This window comes from Polistes dominula, unplaced genomic scaffold, assembly GCF_049000335.1.
Source record: "Polistes dominula isolate Pdom_NZ unplaced genomic scaffold, Pdom_raw_medaka contig_77, whole genome shotgun sequence".
Lineage (NCBI taxonomy): Eukaryota > Metazoa > Arthropoda > Insecta > Hymenoptera > Vespidae > Polistes > Polistes dominula.
The window spans coordinates 8,611,048-8,626,492 of NW_028301152.1; the positions used below are offsets into that span (position 1 = coordinate 8,611,048).

General features: G+C 26.2%; 1 protein-coding gene and 1 long non-coding RNA gene across 5 annotated transcripts in view; one reads left to right on the top strand and one right to left on the bottom strand.

The window, feature by feature from the left end:
- Nucleotides 1-15,445, bottom strand: part of dgo (ankyrin repeat domain containing protein 6 diego) — a 159,406-nt gene that overhangs the window by 53,706 nt on the left and 90,255 nt on the right. For 3 of the 4 annotated variants that reach the window (XM_015320065.2, XM_015320064.2, XM_015320063.2), the window contains exon 4: nucleotides 4,378-4,479. In XM_015320065.2, the coding sequence (XP_015175551.1) occupies nucleotides 4,378-4,479 (102 nt within the window). Of the gene's footprint in view, nucleotides 1-4,377; nucleotides 4,480-7,975; nucleotides 8,431-15,445 lie in introns of those variants that run through there. The other variant, XM_015320066.2, reaches the window with a different exon arrangement.
- On the top strand, nucleotides 6,824-7,693 carry LOC149030740 (uncharacterized). The gene is made up of 2 exons (XR_016178502.1): nucleotides 6,824-7,131; nucleotides 7,278-7,693. It is a non-coding gene; the product is annotated as an uncharacterized LOC149030740 (long non-coding RNA).

Consider the following 15,445-nt stretch of genomic DNA (forward strand, 5'->3'; position numbering starts at 1 on the left):
ATATTTTTTTTGAATATTTTTATTTCGTAGAAAAATAAATTGAGTTGACGATAAAATAGATCGTTTTCTTATTAATTTATTTTATTTGTTTAAAAGTGAGATTGTTTAAAATTGTTTTTTTTTAAATTAATTATTTAGTACTTATAACAAAGTCTTGCGATTTTTGTCTTGTGATTTTGAATAATTAAATTAATTATTTATTATTATATAATATAAATTATTTTTATATTATATATCATATATTAAATTATTATATAATAAATAATTAATATTTAATTATTATTAATAATTATTATTAATTTATTTATTAAAATATAAATTGGGCGAATTATTGTATTGAAAGTAAAATATAATTTAATTAATTTAATATTTCAAATATTACACATTACATAATATAATTTAATATTATAAATATTAATATAATTATATCAAATATTTTTGCGTGTGTGTAGTTTTTTAAGTTTTTTTCTTTAAGATTGTGTTAAGGTTGTTTCATGGATTTTTTTTATCAGGATCTCATTGCTCGTTTTATTTAAAGAAAAAAAAATTCAATTCGTTGAAATGCATTTAAAGAATTAGACACTCGTCATTGATGATTTAAATGATTTCTTCCCGGAAACATATTTATCCGAAGATGAAAAGGATTATAAGAAATAGATAAAAGTAGAGCAACACCTCGGACATATATAGAAAATGTGAGGCAAGTTGTCCTGAGGGGGAAAAAAGAAAAAAAAAAGCAAAAGATCAAAGTTTTGCTTGGATCGACTTTCACGGTCGCGCGTATACTTTGCTCCATAACGCGTTGCAAATCGCGACAAATGGAACGAAGAGGAACGTCTTAAGAAAAAAAGAAAAAAAAACAAAGAAATAAAGAAATAGATAGATAGATAGATAGATAGATAGATAGATAGATAGATAGATAGATAGATAGATAGATAGATAGATAGATAGATAGATAGATAGATAGATAGATAGATAGATAGATAGATAGATAGATAGATAGATAAATAGATAGATAGATATATAGATAGAAATATTTCCTACTCTTAAGAAATTGCCGCTAATACAACGAAAAATCTTTTTTTTTTCGAATATTATATATAATTTATTTATATTTTATTTATGAATTAAATTATTTATAAATTAAATTAAATATATTTATAAATTAAATTATATATAATATTTTTATTTAATTTAATTTTAATTTAATTTTAATTTAATTTTAATTTAATTATAATTTAATTTTAATTCAATTTAATTTAATTATATTTTTCTTGATCAAATCTAATTTCCAAATCTAATTTATTTTTGCAATACTCTTCAAATAATTTATTTTATATTTTTCTAAATTATAAAACCTACCATATCTAATTCTTTATCTATTTTTGTATCTCTTTTCTAACACCGTTAATACCACGAAGATATTATACATCGTCTATAATAACCGATAAGTACTTTAACAATTGTATCTTATTTATATTTATTATTTTCTGTAATCAATCTTCTATACTTTCTTTTATACCGCTAATACCACGAAAATTCTTTCATCACTAACCGAAACCTTTTTCTTTCTATTTTTTTTTTGAAAACATTATCTTTTCTTCCTCACTATCGATTTATCATTCTTTTCTTCCCCCACTCTTGTATATTTCAATCGTTATACCGCTAATACCGCGAAAATACTTCGTTACAATCCTATAGGGTGTCTAACCTTTTATTTCTTTTTTTATATTTTTTCTTGTTTCCTTTTTCTTTGACTCGATCATTCCGATATCTTTTACTTTTTATTTTGTTAGTGTCTTCTTCAAACGGAAAGATCTGAGCAAGATCGCGTTATACCACCTACCGGTTATGTTGGCTTGATCCTCAGCAAAACACGTGAACGTTTCAGCATATATCTATCTGTCCCTAAGTTAGTTTCTTTAATCCTTAAACACGCTTGTGTGGTTCAGGCTCAACTCACCATCACTTCGATCTCACATAAGTCCGTTATTTCCTTTTGCTGATCTACGTTTTCTTCTTCTTCTTCTTCTTCTACTTCTTCTTCTTCTTCTCATTTCTTTTTCTTTTTTTAAACGAACGGTGTGATCTTATCCGACACATTTGATCAAGTATATTGAACTAATATATAAAACGTTATATATTCAATATATATATATAATTATATTAAATATTAGTATATTATTATAATATTATTGGCAAAAGTACTATTATTGTATTAGTATTTGTATATAATAAATAATATTATATTATATATAATATTAATTTATAAATAATATAAATTTATTTTTATTTATTTAATTTATTAATTTTATTAAATTTGATAATATTTAAACATTCAGGTATTCATTTCGTGATCGAACATTTTGTTACTCGAAAAATAATTTAAGAATTTTAATTATTTCCTAATTAATTAATTTAAAAAATTCGAATAAAATTTTCTTTTTTCCAACAAAAGTTCAACAACGATTTGTAATTTAATACGAGAGAGATGGATAGAGAGAGAAAAAAAGAAAAATTTTAAATGATAATTATCTTTAATTCTTAAGTAAATTTTCGAATAGTTCAAAGAATATTACGCGTATACAACTTGATCGTAAAATGACTAAGAATTCATAATGAACCTTCTCTCTTATATTCTCGTACTTCCGCATTTAACAAAGATGGCTGACCAACGATTTTACTTATAGAAATCCTTAGAATACGATTTGCTTCACGCTATCTCAAGTAAAATCCCAAAGAGGAGTCGTCATTTCGATTTTAACTTTGTATTTGCGACGTATGATAAAATATATACAAGCTGTTTCAAAAAATATTATCATATTTTATCATTTTTATAAAAGTTTTGAAGTTAGTTTCAAAAAAATATATTTGTAAAAAAGAATTGGAATAAATAAAATAAGTAATCGAATTATTTAACAAAGAAATAATTGTATATACTAAAATATATTTGTAATTTAACCAAATGTCAAATTTTTGCAATTAAATTCGTGAATATTTGATACGTCCGATATATAAAAAAAAAAAATTAATATATTTAATATATATTAACTTAAATATTATAATATTAAATTATATATAATATTATATATATTTATTATTTATTTTGTTCATTAACAATGTTATATTGTTATTAGTTATTTTTTTATATATAATATATTAAATATATATATAAATATATATTTATATTTAACCAATAAAAAAATTAATAATAAAAGAAAAAGAATATATAAATTTATTATAATAAGTTAGCAAAAGTGGGGATGACGATGATGATACGTTCCAAAGATAAACGATTTTTCATATAAAAATAATAAAAGAGAAATCACAAATGGACCCGCTGCTGTGCGGAATATAACCAACCAACCAACCAACAACTGCATGATCCTTTATTACAAACGATGCGCCTATCAGTATAAATACATTCTCGCGTTCCTACGATCGCTTAAAACGATCGTAAAATGGCCGGAAGAAAAGTTCGTTTATGGTCTCGTGTGGCGTGTAACACACCAACAACTACTCATACTAACTACTATACTTTCTTAAGCTTTTCCAACTGTGTGTATATGTGCATATACACATGAAAGATGGAAGTACGATAAAAAAGAAATTCTGCTGCTTATCCTATTTAGTTTATGCTGTCATTCTTAGCAATACGATTACTTTACCAAGAGAAGTTTCAACTTGACATCAATGCCAAATGAACGTAACACACATTTTGCTATACACACTAATGCATAGTTGTTCACACACAATGTGTAACCAAGTAACGAACTTGTTTCTTGTAGAAAATAATCAAAGAAACGAAAAGAGAGTGTGAGTGAATGAGTGAGTGAAAAGAGAAGATATTTGTCTCTCATTTTGAAACGTTTCTATAAATAAAGTAGGCTAATAAGAGGTTTAGTACCTATACGATATATTATCTCTCTTTAGGTAATACTTAATTTTATCTTCTTTCAGTATATTATCTTGTAACAAGATTAGACACCTAATTACATCGACTAGTTTACAGTTTTTTCTTTTTTATCTTATCTTTTAAATGTTTGGTCAATAAAAGGAAAGACCCAAAAAAAAAACAAAAGGTATGATAATGATTATTATTGTCTCGTTAGTTTGTAAACTTGTTGGGTTATTTAAGTAACTTATACCTCCCCACCCTTCTTCTCAACACAATTAAATTGTTTGAAAAATTTCTTTCTATCAAAAGTCAAGATTTTCATCGCATCTCAACGTTCACGTTCATGCGTTTTATTTTATATTGAAACATAATCCTTTTTTTTTTACAAATGGCTTCGTTTTGCGCTTGAAATTTTTTAGGGGGTTACAAGATAAAGAATAAAGGAGAAGGGTTTTATAAAACGTTGAAGATTTACTCACAAGCGTATCTTGCCGTGCGACGTCTGCCCCATGCTTGAGGAGTAGCTCAACCACCTCCAAGTGGCCTTCGGCAGCTGCCCTTTGTAGAGGAGTCACGCCGCCCTGGAACAACCGAAAGAACATGAAAAATAAAAACAAAGAAAAAAAGAAATGATTAACGGCTCGTTCCACGCTACACTCTTCTTTCTCATTCTTATTCTTATATTCTTGGTATTTTTTCTTTTTTTTTTATTTTCTTTTCAAAACTTTCTTTCTTCTTCTTCTTCTTTTTGGTTTTACGCGTCAATTTGAGCCTAACAACAACAACGGCTTTATCTTTGTATCTATTTTTTTACTATTTTTTATTTTTTTTAAATAAACGAGTCATAAAAAATAACCCCATCTCACCCCCAATGCTGATCGTTATGCTTTTTTCTTATTTCTATCTTCGATAATAATTTATGACACGTTATTGAGAAATCTGTGCTTTTCGTTTTTCAAATTTCGCGCCACTTTTATTTTTTTATAGGTTAAGTCATTAATTTATTGTTTTTTTATCTTTTTTTTGTTAAGCGAGTACTAAAAAGTAACCCCCACCCCACTACCAATGCTGATCGTTATGCTTTTTTCTTATTTCTATCTTCGATAATAATTTATGACACGTTATTGAGAAATCTTTGCTTTTCTTTTTTCAAATTTCACGCCATTTTTATTTTTTAATAGGTTAAGTCATTAACACACTCTATAAATGGTATTCTTATTTTTTTTCGATCAATATCCATACTTCATCTTTTATTACCATCATTAGTATCTCGACAGGAGATCATTATTATAGCTATTATTATTATTATTATTGTTATTATTATTATTATTATTATTATTATTATTATTATTATTATTACATCTCGAAATTATTTTCAGAAAAATTTCACACTTCATACCTAAACTCCTTTTTCCTATTTCTCATAACCCTTCTTTCTTCCCCTACGTTTTCCCCATTTTAGTTTGGTATATGTTTACTCACTAATTAGAAGACTCTTTTGTTTTTCAAATTCTCACCAACTCTCTACATTTTTAAAAATATTTTTCTCAAGATTTCATAAGAAACATATTTGAACATTTAACAAACTATTGGGTTGGCAACTAAGTGATCGCGAAATTTGTCGATAGATGGCTTTTTAAAATCAACAATAACTTAGTTGCCAACCCAATATAATTACACGCTCAAATATTATATCGTTAACCATTTTTTTTTAATCGTACACTATAAAAATGAAAAACCTAATATTGGGATCTCTAGCACTTGAATACGCTTCCTGGTGGCTAAATTTAAAATTAGAGTAGATAGGTCGAATTGCTACGCCACGCCCCTGCCAAAGATCCCAAACATTAATGAACAAAACAAAAACCTAATATACATTAATGAACAAAACAAAAACCTAATGCACATTAATGAACAAAACAAAAACCTAATGTACATTTAATAATAAATTAACATTTAATAAATCAAAACACCTAATATACATTTATTAATAAACAGAAACCTAATATACATTAATATACATTTGTAAAAGTAAAAATTCTTGAAATATTTATTACATTATAAGAAAAATTTATATCACGTTTTGAGGTTAGTCTTGAACTTAGCACGTAAAAGTGTTAAATGATTCTCACACGCTTTTATGAAACGTAAAAAAAAAAAACAAAAAAAGAATGAAAGAAAAAAAAAGAAAACTTTAGAAAGAGAAAGAAAGATAGGAATACACATCGCGTGTTGAAACGCAGATTTTTATCATTCGTTAAAGGTTCTAAACGTTTCCTCGGTTTATCGGCCGATCAAATCACTTGATTAAGTTATCTTCCTCTTTCTCTTACTCTCTCTTTCACTCTCTCTCATTTTCTTTCTTGTTTCCTTTCTTTCTTTTTCTTTATTTTTCTTTCCATCTCTCATAAGTGATGTGTGTAAGTACGTAGTCGGTTGGTTTCTTACAAGTTACAAGCTAGAGAGAGAAAGATGATTAAAGTAAGATGGGCACATAAATTAAACTTTTATCTGATAGCAAGACACGACAGCATCCTTTAACAGATACATAACGTAAATTTACGCTTTACGATAGAATAATAAACGTCTAGTGTCAATTCTGAAATGTTTCCCCTTCCTTATCCTCCCTCCACTCCTCCACCATTCAAATGTTATCAAAGCGCAAAAATTGTATTCGTCATTATCCAACCTAACGTTGTTCAATTTTATACCCTCAAACGAAAAAAAAAATTTATTCTATTCCTAAATACAAATTTCTATTATAATACTATTCGTGTGTGTTTGTGACCATGAAAGTAGCTATGGGTGGGGGAAAAATGTGGAATATTAATAAAAAAGGAGAATGGGTTGAATAATGGAGTGGGGATTGGGAAGAACCAGTTACGGTTAAGACAAGTTTCAAACACGATTATTTCTTTTATCAGATTTTTTTTTTGTAAATAGCTAACTTATTTTTCACGGTCAAATAGAAAATCATTGGTAGAATGAAAAAGGAAATGGGCGTTGCCGGTTTGAATCGAATCGTGAATGGAAGAACAACGTTCGTCGTACGAGTTATTGGAATTCCGTACGTGAAATCGCACGCGCGTATGTCAAAGCTTATCCTTCTTGATACACATATGTGTATGTGTATGTGTGTGCGTGTATCGCTTGAGAAGAAGAAGAAAAAGAAGAAGAAGAAGAAGAACCCTTTGCAAACCGACAAATGATCCTAGCTCGGGAATATCGCCTAGGTGCATTTATACTTGCAAAAGTTACACACGTACACCCAACCCACCCACACTAGGAATACACTTACTCTCTGTTTTACTCACTCACACTAACACCAGTCAAATGTTTTGTACTATTTCTCTTTCGCAGTCATAACTACGTGTTATAGGAACGAACGAGAGAAGACATGTCTGGATCCTGGCAATAATTCCAGAGTGGCGAACACTCGACGCATCTTCCATAAATCATGAAGCCACTCGTCCGGCAAGATGAGCGAGCACCAACCAACCCAACCAATCCAGCGAACCAACTCAACCAACCCGAGAGAGAACATTTGCGATGTGTACGACGACTTCAACTCTTGGGAGGTTCGAATCGTTCAAACGAATTTTATTTAAGGACGAGACGACGACGATGATAACGATGATGATAATGATGATGATGATACCAGTTCAAGTACATTTTCTGAATCCAAATTCTATCTGATTATCAGGTATCATTTCTATACGAAATTAATGTCGTTGTTCTGTATGTCATGTCTTTGATTTCTAATAAATTTGATCAAATTTTTGGTGGGTTTTACAATTTTAGGGTTATATCAGATTTACATCTTTGACAACCATGATATTTAGTGAACAATATTTTATTACAATACAAAATTCAGTTTGTTATTTATCCTATTCTTTTACTATAACCCGTGATTCATATTAGAAAATTGATAAAAATTATCGCGATAATTAATGTGTGTTAATTGTGAAAAAAAATAATAATCAAAATCTCAACGCAATCACAATGCACGTGTATTACGCGTTGAGCGTGCATCCAAGTAATATGTTGTAATTATGACGCAAAAGGGGTTAACGTTACCTCATGTAATTGCGTTTTCACAATGTTGCCTAACATCGTCACCCACAAGTTTTTTTTTTATTAGAGTGGAAAAGAAAAAGTATGAAAAAGACTGGGGTGAGAGAGAGAGAGAGAGAGAGAGAGAGAGAGATAGGTAGGCAGGTAAAGAGGAGGCGGGGTAATGAAAAAAAGAAAGAAGGACAACGGTGGTCAAATGAACGTCTCTCTAGTGCTAATAAAGAGGAGAACCCGCGTTTATAAACCCTGTTGTTCTTTTATATCCCTCCTCTCTCTTTCATATTCTCTCTATAATTACGCAAACGAATGTTTTACGGTGGAATAAGTATTAATTAACTCGGTGGGTTGGGTTGCGGTCTACCACAGACACAGCAACCGGGCGCGACCAATAAAGGAACGTTGTTGGCTTTCTACATAAAATATCAAACCTCGATAGCAACTTTATTGCGATTTACTAACGCTTCCGGTTTCATGAGATACATATATGATCATATTATTCAAAATATATAAGATAAAACAATGTAAAATCATATTTGTTCAATATGGCGACGTGTGAATTCACGCATGCCATCTGTACTTGAATTTTTTAAGTTTTACTGTATAGAATAATTAGAAAATATAGTTTTGGTTTACTGGTTAGGATTTTTTATGTTTTGGAGAAACAAAGAATATACAATTTAAAAAAGTATAATAGTTTGTTTTATCTATTAAAATAAAGTAATATTATTTATTGCAATCCTACAAAGGAATGTATAAAATTAAATATAGTTATAAACTTTATATTTTTAAAATACTTTGTAAGGTTAGATTTAAAATAATGTTGAAAATAATTTAAAATATTTTTTAATATACTTTTAAATATTTAAAAATATCAATCCCTATATAAAAATATGTAATATATAATACAAATTGTTTGATTTTCTTTTTCCAAAAGATCCCAAAATAATATTTTGCTTTGATAATTTCGCCATTGTAGTTGGCAGATCATAAAACGTTTCTAAATCCTATGTTGAACATGTAGATTCGTTTGTTAAGCGTTTGTAAGAGAATTATACACGCTCTAATTGCAGTAAAGTGAAAATATCGAAGTATTTATTAACGGAAGGATGATCAACAATAAGAGAAGAAAAGTAAAACGAGAAAGGCGTTTTCTTCTAAACAACACAATCAACTCTTAGGTTAGAAATTCTTTTCTTCATATTCATCATTATCTTTCTTATTTCGAATACACAAAGAGAAGCAGGTATTTAAGTATACGGCGAGCAAAAAAACAAAAGATTTCACGCGACTACAAAGCAAAAAGAAAAAAAAAAGGAAACAAAAAAAAACATTGCGAACTGGATCGTTTAATGTTTCTCCTTTGGAAGAGAAACTTTTACGTTTCGCGAATGGGATTGGCGATGTTCGCGATGCGTATCTTGTAATTCCTTCGAGTAACGTTCGACGAATTGGATTCTTTTTCGCCGTAGGGAAAGGGAAGGGGAAAGGGAATGGTGGTGGGGGAAAGTGGTCGTCAATTAACACCATTTTTCGTTATAAGAAAAAGAGAAATAAAGAAACGAGATCAAAGCAGAAGAAGAGCAATTACTTACTTGATCGTAAAACTCTTATGAAAAAAAGTTTTATCGATTAATTAGTTATTTTTTTTATATCTTTATTTATATTTTTCTCAAAATGAGACATTTCTTGTTTTTATATTATATTGAAATAAATTTAGGTTTCATTTAATTTAGATGTTTGAATTATTAATGAATTTTATAAAATAATTATTGTTATGTTCTTATTTGTTTGTAGGTTATTTTAAGATATTATTAATTTTTATTTTTTTTTTTTTTTTAATATAAAATCATCGTATGAAAAAAATTTATTTTTAAAAAAGAATTAGAATATTGAAATAAAATTTTGGGGTTAGTTTGAAAAAAAAATATAATTGTAAAAAAGAAATTAGCATATTAGAATTACAATTTTGAGGTTAGTTTGAAAAAAATATATTTATAAAAAAGAAATTAGAATATTAGAATTACAATTTTAAGGTTAGTTTCGAAAAATATACATTTAGTATAATATTTTTTAAATTAAATCGTATTTAAATACTAATAATAATAATTAAAAAAAAAAAAATAATGAACCCAATTTAATATAATCGTAAAATAAATCTGACTAAACGAACTGGATTAGGTTACGTACATGAAATTCAAAACGAGTTTGGTCTTCTCCCTAAGGAAGACTTATTCGGGAATATTGGATACAACAACAACAAAATTGTAAAAAGAGAAAAAGAGAAGAGGAAGGAAGGAAGAAAGGAAGAACGAGAAAGTTGCAAGTAATCCTTCTTATCCTTAAAGGAAGAAACGTCCTTTCTCGTGTCAGTGAACGACTGACCAATCACAAACCGGAGATTAAAATCTGCTATCCTTTGGCTTCATACTACATTTACGATTAAAGGGCGGACGAATTTCCTTTTATAAAGGAAGTGTATATACATACGTGTATTTAAATAACCCTTTTTTTTTAATCATCTAACAACAACAAATAAGAAATATATAATATCTTTAGCAAATGTCTACTATAAAATGATAATAAGAAAAACTTTCTATAAAAACTTGAAATAATTATTATTGAAACTATACATACAGTGTATAGTATAATTTTAATCAATGAATGTTTACAAAAAGAAAAAAGGAACAAAAAATATAATTGGAAAATAAAATGAAAAGGAAATGTAATATTTTTAATAATAATAATAATAATAATAAATATAAGATATAAAGAATTTTTTGTGACGAGTAAAATGATATTTATAAAAGATTATTTTTTATTTTATTAATTATATAATTTTATTATTAATTTAATTAATAAGTTATATTTTATTTTTTAATATTAAATTTTATTTTTAAATAATAAATTATATATTATTTTTATTAATAAATTATTGTAGGTAAATTGTAAAATATATTTTGTAAAAACTAAAATTTAAAAATTACACTTTTATTATATTGACTTGCAAAAATTATGTAATTTAATTTAATTTTTCTCATTAATTAATTAAGTTAATTTTTTAATAAATTATATAATATTAAAAATCAATAACCCACTTATTCACACAGTAATTTCACACAGTAATTTTTTGTTGTCCGTACTATATAATAAAACAACGTTGATCATTTATCAACCACATACTACAATAAAATAAAAAAATTAATCTATTAAATAATATATATATATATTATTATACTTATTTTCCATTATAAATTTAATATAAGAAGATAAAACATGATAGGGGGGGGGGTAATAGGTAATAGGTTAATGAGAAAACGACAAATACATATATATAGAATATAAGTGGAAAATAATAGACGTAGTAAATAATCTCTGGTTAAATATCTCGACGCGATTCATCTTGAAGAAAACGATGATATAAAAAAAGAATTAGAAAAAATAAAAAAAGAAATATATAAATAGAGAGAGAGAAAGAGAGAGAAGAGAAGAGAAGAGAAGAGAAAGAGGAGTCCTCTTCTGTGTGAAAGAGAAGAAAAATTGTTAGAAGTAAGGGAGAAGACGGTAAGATCTTTGCTGTGGTTCTCGTAATTGACGTAACCGCGTAGATCATGAACTTTCGAGTTGGTCAGAGACCTAACGTCTGTTGGAAACTTCTTCTTCTTCCCATTTATGGCGTTAACTAACGACGAAGTAACGCCATTCTCTTTCTCTTTCTGTCTTGTGTCTTGTTTCTATTCTTTTCACTCTTCTTCTTCTTCTCCTGTTGCTACTTCTGCTGCTGCTATTGCAGTTGTAGTTGCAATTGAAGTTGCAGTTGAAGTTGCAGTTGATATTGCAGTTGTTGTTTGTATTGGTTAGGTTGGTAGAATAGTTGACTGTTGTGTTGTCTCTCGTTGTCTCTTTTCCTAGAGTTTGTTTTATTAGTGCACGACGTGCTTCCTGCGAAAAGCCTGATACTTCGGTCTGATTGTTCCGGTGAAAGCGACCATTGTCCCTCGAGCTTACCTTCGACCATTGTGATTCTCTGGACGATGCATAAAAGAAGAGAAAGAGAGAGAAAGAGAGAGAGAGAGAGAGACAGAGCAAGTGTTATGCGTTTCCGAACCTATTCTGCATCCGTTCTTCTATTCTTAATAGAACGGATATAAGGATAATGGAATATTATTGTTCAATTGTTAACTTTCAAATGTAATTTAGAATATTTCTTTTGATTGATGACATACGATTATTATTTTGTGTATTTATTATACTACTAGGATGCTCTGGTTACACGTTGTTGTGATTTTGTTATAAAATGTTATAATACTTAAAATAATAATACATAAAAAATATAAATAGTAGGGTTAGTTATGTCACAATATAACTCTGAAAAAAACATGAAATAATTGAATTGTAATACAACGCCATCTATTGAAAACTTACAGTATCTAAAGACTCAGATAACCTCTAAATAATAAATATATAATATATAATAATATAATAAATATAAATAAATATAATTACTATAATAAATATAACAATATAATAAATATATTAAATATAATTACTATAATAAATATAATAAATATAACAGTATAATAAATATAATAATATAATAATATAATAAATATTCTAAATATAATAATTAATTAATATAATAATCAATTTTGTCAACTAGTTTATCAGTTTTGTTCTAATAGGATTTGCACACTTCCCCTCACCATAGGATTTTCATCCCTACCACTCTCCCATTTTTTAAATATAGACATTTGTTTGGTGAAATTTAATGGTTAAAGGTATCCTAGTAAATAAACACGTTATATTTGAACTTGAAGTTAGACGTGTGTGTTATTGTTGTTGTTTCTTTTGCTAGAATACGTTGACTCCCACGCAGTATTGCAACAAGGAGTATCCGGACTTGAAGCGTGACTTTAATATATTCACCTCTTCTTTCTAGAAAGGAGTCAGGCGGGGCATGCTAATTGCCTTTAGGACAATAGTAGGATTCCATGGTTGGCATGTGATATTTACTTCGGACACTATGAGCAAGCCTTATAATACGCGAATGATTTCGTTTCTATGTTTCTAGTCACGTGTCGGTTTAACTTCATTTGTTATTCGTCATTCTAATATCGTACGATTTGAATCAATTCGTAATACTATTTATTTAACGTGGAAGAATGATGGTTATTTTATTCCTGAATTATATTGTAAATTATTATTATAATTTAATGTGATAGTAATTATTTGATTTATTTATGATACGTGATTGTAGATGTAATTTGTTTTTTTAACGTTTGGAAGACTATTATAAATTATTTATTTATACGTTGAAAATTAATTATATTTAAGTTAGTGTAGGATTGATATAAAGTTCTTAATTTAAAGTTATTACACACACACACACACACACACACACACAAATTGTAAGAATTTATTATATATTAGGTGGTTCGGAAAGTCGTTTCGTTTTTCTTTTGTAAAAATGAAGATAATTTTTGCTTCGAGGTTAAACCTAAACCTTTCAAGTGGTCATAAATAGTTGAATTTGATAAATTTAATCTCTCATCGATCTCATGTGTTACTATTTGTTGGTTTGCATCAACTAATGTCATTATTGCGACAGCAGAAAACGAAACGACTTTCCGAACCACCTAATATAATATAATATTATATTTTATATCATTTATATATTAAGATATTATAATTATATAATATATTATAATTAATTATATTAATATTATTTATTATATATATATATATATATATATATATATATATATATATATATATATATATATATTTATATATTACTAAATATATTATTAATTGATTAAATTAAATAATTAATTATATTATTAAATAATTATATAATATATTATAATTATTATATTATATTAAATTAAATAAAATATATTAAAATGAAAAATGAAATTCAACGTAGAATCTTGACACGTAGTTTATGAAATTTTTTTAAATGTGTCTATTCATTTTTTAATATATATATGTGACAGATACTTGTTTATGGTTACAACTACGATTATTTTAGAAGAAATTTGAATAAAACAAAAAGTTTTGAAACAATCATGATTACATATATTTAAAGATTACATAAAATTGAATAAAGTGAAATAAATCAAATCTAATATTGAATTATATTGACAACTAGACTATAGTTTTAATAGTCAAATAATTCAAAAAATGAAGTATATATTTTTGAATGTATAAATTAATCAATCTTTTATAATTTAATTCGTGTAGTTTTATTACATCTTTAAAAAGTCAAATATATTATTTCTTTATTATTTATAAACCTATTTGTGTGAGCATAGTCAAAGATTATTTTATTCTTCGAAATGACTGTAATCTGGTAATAAAAAAAAAAGAATAAAAAAACGTAATAGAAAGTATAATAATTTATATTATTAAAAAAGATTTAACGATGGTCAAAGCAATCATATTATTCGTTTTTAAATTCATTTTATCGATGATAAAAAAGAATAAAAAAGAAAAAAACCCTTTTGGTAAACAACTTCATTCTCGTATACGTTCGAAGAGACGAAATTACAGCATTTTGACGGTGAATTAGCTTAACTCGAAATGACTCATAAAATTCGAGAATGTTATTCGTGTATGTGTTTGTATATGTGTGTTGTGAAAGTATCGAGCTATAAGTTTTTAGTCAAATCAAAATGTTAGGAAAATGATGTAAATGACGATAAACGATACTGTTCGTATCACGTTATACGAAAGTGTGTAAATAAAAATTAAATATTAGAAGAATGAAAATGAAGATATTAAATTATACATAGTTAAAATTGTAAGATAAAGATAAATTAGATGAATAAAAAAATATTGTATAGAAAAATAATTTTAAAATAGTCACCAAAAGTTTTTTTTTAATTTTATTTGATTTTATTAAAGAAAACTAAAAAGTATTTATTATATGATAATTATATATATAATTGTTTATATATATAATAAGTAAATAAATAATATTATATTATATAATTATTTAATATAAAATAATTGAAATTTATATTTCAATTGTTATTGATTATAATAATATAAAATATAATTATACTTATTATATAGTATTGTATATAAATATATATAATATGTAATATATAATATTATATTATATAATTATTTGGTTTTCTTTTATAAAATTAAATAAAACCCTCTGTATATAATTTAAATAATTATTTATCAATATATATTTAAAGCTTTAAATACAATTATTTTATTTTTCTAACACACCAAATTCTAATAATAAAATATAATAACAATATTATTTATTTTATCGAATAAACAAAAGATCAGTAATATCATTCTATTAAATTTCATCAATAAATAAAACCTAAAATTATAATTATAAATAATATCTGCAATATCAACATTTAAAACATAAAATATTACAAAAATATAACCAAGAATTATTCCCACGATAAAATTATCACAAAAAAAAAATGAAAAAAAAAAACCATTTTTGGA